This window comes from Rhincodon typus, chromosome 2 (assembly GCF_021869965.1).
Source record: "Rhincodon typus isolate 14 chromosome 2, sRhiTyp1.1, whole genome shotgun sequence".
NCBI classification, from domain to species: domain Eukaryota; kingdom Metazoa; phylum Chordata; class Chondrichthyes; order Orectolobiformes; family Rhincodontidae; genus Rhincodon; species Rhincodon typus.
The window spans coordinates 1,510,100-1,513,990 of record NC_063333.1 but is presented as its reverse complement, the minus strand read 5'-3'; the positions used below and the strand labels follow the sequence as shown (position 1 = coordinate 1,513,990).

General features: G+C 49.4%; 1 protein-coding gene across 1 annotated transcript in view; it reads right to left on the bottom strand.

Moving 5' to 3' along the window:
• Nucleotides 1–206: 206 nt before the first annotated feature.
• The window catches only part of wdr97 (WD repeat domain 97), a 78,236-nt gene continuing 74,551 nt past the window's right edge, over nt 207–3,891 (bottom strand). Inside the window, exons 21-23 of the mRNA XM_048617495.1 lie at nt 3,217–3,446; nt 1,433–1,488; nt 207–575 (exon numbers count right to left, since the gene is read on the bottom strand). Coding sequence (XP_048473452.1) covers nt 373–575; nt 1,433–1,488; nt 3,217–3,446 — 489 coding nt within the window. The 3' untranslated portion in view covers nt 207–372. The remainder of the gene's footprint in view (nt 576–1,432; nt 1,489–3,216; nt 3,447–3,891) is intronic.

The window sequence follows — 3,891 nt, the reverse complement described above, 5'->3', positions numbered from 1 at the left end:
ACAGAGGGCATCACTGCCAAGCCTGGCACTCATGCATTAAGTCACTGGGTAGTGACGAAGAGCTCTACCTCAAGATTGGTATCCATCCTCCTCATCACTCTTGGGAAGAGCCCCTGCCACCCCCACCCACCCCCGCCTCAAAGACATGGGGGTGCTGTAGCATTGGGGTGGGGAAGGCTATCGCTTGGATAACAGACCAGACGTTGTGAGCCAGCTGGGTGTTTAATCATCCGTTACAGTACAAATTGGGTATTCAGACTCTGGTACAATTCCCTTATTCCTAGAGATACTAATTTGGAGCAGTTTGTAAAGTGCTATCAGTGTTTTGTCAGCGAGGCTGGGAGATGAGCGGGGCTGGTGGGAGAGGTGCTGTCAGTCGTGGTTGGACACATATGAGCGCTCCAGGATGAAGTATTTCTGTGGGGAGTGTCGGAGAGTGATGAGAACGTGCTGAATGGGGTAGTTGTCAATGGCGGAGGGGAAGGGATTGAGATTGATCTTCGGCACGGCGAGTTTGATGAATCGGCCGATGTCAAAAGTCAGAGGTCCTGAGACGATGGGTGGTAGGTGGAGCTCTGGGGGACAAGCAGAAGATTAGAATTCACCTCACGATGCAGGCAGAGGCAGAGGAAGCTCAGACACTAAAGCAGAAACTGTGTGCACTGGCTGACTGTCAGTGAGTGAGAGATTCCCAGAGTGGATGGTTGGTACACGTTCCCCGGGAGGGAAGGATGCACTAACTGGGCATCATTGCCCTCCTGAGGCTGTCCCCAGTTCAAAGTGGGATTCTGTCTGTGGACAGATCCACAGGGAATTTGTATCCCACTGGGGATAAACCCAGTATCCAGCAGGAGCTGAGGCAGGGTTAAACCCTACACAGCCAGGGTTCTCCACCTGAGGTTCCTCCACACTCAGGGATGGGGCTGCGGTTGTATTTACTGGGAAAAAATGGTCTGTGAGACCTTTGGAGAAAGCAGGACCTTGAGCGTGTTCATCTCAAACAGGAACAACAAGGACTGTTTGAGTTCAACACCCATTCTCAGAATAATTATTCCTCAGTTTTAAACTAGTGGCCAAAGTGTGGCAGCTAACTGGATAGAGCCAGCACCAGCAGATGGGGCTGACTGGTTCTGTGACCAAGTGAAATGAAGAATATCACCTGAATGTACTACTAAAGGCTGCAGTAATACTTCTCCCTGTATTCAAACTGGGGCAGCTCCCTACTGTATGTCCACATACACCTGACAGAGGTGGTTAATGATACAATGGTTGTTATGGACAAAGTACAGGAGAGGTCTGAACAGTCACATCTAACAAAGAGCTTCCTCTGTTTTGCCATCCAGTAACAGTTTGGTGATCTCTGTCCATCAATTCCCATTTTCCATCATTAATGATTTGCTGTTAGATATCAGCTGGCCCAATCATCACTTACTTTCAAGCTGCTTTCCAGTCACGGTGGTCTCCCCAAGTCTCAAGAGAGCTCGTTCCCTACAAATGAGGACAAACCACGTGTTTAGTGAAGAGTCAGACAGAGGCTAATTCCTGGCTTGGATCAGTCTCATCAGTAAATCCACATCTCCTCACCAAGAATGAGGCAGATAGCAGGAGCAGCTTTATTCACGTCTTCAAATAATACACCACAGTCTTTCACACTGAGGGAATACTGCGCTATCAGAGAGTCAGTACTGAGGGAGCGCCACACTGTCGGGAGGTCAGTGCTGAGGCAGTGCCGCACTGTCGGAGGGTCAGTGCTGAGGGAGCGCCGCACTGTCGGAGGGTCAGTGCTGAGGGAGTGCCGCACTGTCGGAGGGTCAGTGCTGAGGGAGCGCCGCACTGTCGGAGGGTCAGTGTTGAGGGAGTGGGCACTATCGGAGGGTCAGTGCTGAGGGACCACCGCACTGTTGGAGGGTCAATGCTGAGGGAGCACCGCGCTGTTGGAGGGTCAGTGCCGAGGGAGCGCTGCTATGTTATAATCAAACAGCGTGTCCCTTTGGCGGTTCACAATGAGCAAAGTACTGACTGTACCCAACTAGCCCACACTCCTACAAGCTGTGACATAGTGCTGTTCATCAGATTTGAATTTGCAAGTGGATAATATTTTTTCTGGTAATTTGGGTGAGGAATGTTGGTCTGCCCAGTGATGCTCACTGCTCAGGAACAAATCAATTTTACAGCTGGACATTAGCACCCTGTCAGAGGATTGTTCTTGGTGTAGCTAGGAATGTTGGAATAAAAGAACAAAGAAAATTACAGCACAGGAACAGGCCCTTCGGCCCTCCAAGCCTGCACCAATCCAGATCCTCTATTTAAATTTGTCACCTATTTTCCAAGGATCTGTATCCCTCTGCTCCCTGCCCATTCATGTATCTGTCTAGATACATCTTAAGTGATGCTATCGTGCCTGCCTCTACCACCTCCGCTGGCAACGCGTTCCAGGCACCCACCACCCTCTGCATAAAGAACTTTCCACGCTTATCTCCCTTAAACTTTTCCCCTCTCACCTTGAAATCGTGACCCCTAGTAATTGAGTCCCCCACTCTGGGGGGAAAAAGCTTCTTGCTATCCACCCTCACTATACCTCTCATGATTTTATAGACCTCAATCAGGTTTCCCCCCTCAACCTCCGTCTTTCTCATGTAAGTTAGAATAGCGATAGTACCACTGGACTGGGAAACCAGGTTAACACTCGGCATGTGGGTACAGAGTGACCAAAGTCCTGGAGGCTAACAGCACATGGACTGCAGTGGTTCAAGAAGGCACCTCACCACCACCTTCTCAAGGGGCAATTAGGGACAGGCAATAAATACCGGCCGAGCCAATGACACCCATGTCTCATGAATGAAATTTTGAGATTTCCGTCAGCTGGTGGAACTTACAAATCTATTAATAAAATAATCGATTGTTGTAAAAATCCATCCTTTAGGGAGGGAAATCTACCATCCTTACCTCCAGACCCACATCAGTGTGGTTGACTGTTAACTATGTCTGCATTGGTCCTTGCAAGACTCTCAGTTCAAGGGGCAATTATGGATGGACCTTAAAGGCCCCACCAGCAACACCCACATCCCGCAGAAAAATATAGAAAGCAAAATTCCCATGACTCAGGCCTGTTGTGATCTGTGCGATTATTCCCCTTGTGGCCCACGCTGATTCAGAGCCACCGAGTCTGGCTGGTTATACTGTCCCTCATTGCCCCCCAACCCCCCACTTACTGACCTCTGGATCTTTGGCAGGAAGAGCACGGTGTTCTTCATTTTCTCCCTGTCTCTCTGGGATTTTACAGCTTCCTCCTTTTCTGCTGCCATCATCACCTTGAGTTTCTGCTGGAGTTGGAGTTCACAGAAATAATTTACTGCCTCAATGGGGTGAAGCTGTTCCAGTGATCCCAGCTGGAGACGCTCTGGGATCCTTATCATGGTTGTTTGATCAGGATCCACTTTCTTTGGCTGTCATTGGGAAGATTGTTTCAAAAAGAGTTAATAAAGAATATTTTTCTTTCCACTGTCAATCCTTTCAGAAAATACTTCCCTCAACTCCAGCAGCAGCTATTGTACAGAGTCTGAGCCACATTGTCCTCTCCCAACTCCTGAAACGTCAGCCTTCCTGCTCCTATGATGCTGCTTGACCTGCTGTGTTCATCCAGCTCTACGCCTTGTTGTCTCCAACCTTGTTTTAGCTCTTTACTGGGAAGTGGGCGCCTCTGACAAAATGAACCCCAAACCCAGCTGCTAATGCCCATCTGAACCCCAAACCCAGCTGCTAATCCCCATCTGAACCCCAAACACGGCTGCTAATCCCCATCTGAACCCCAATCCCAGCCGTGAAACCCCATCCGAACACCAAACCCAGCCGTTAAACCCCATCTGAACCCCAAACCCAGCCTCTAATCCC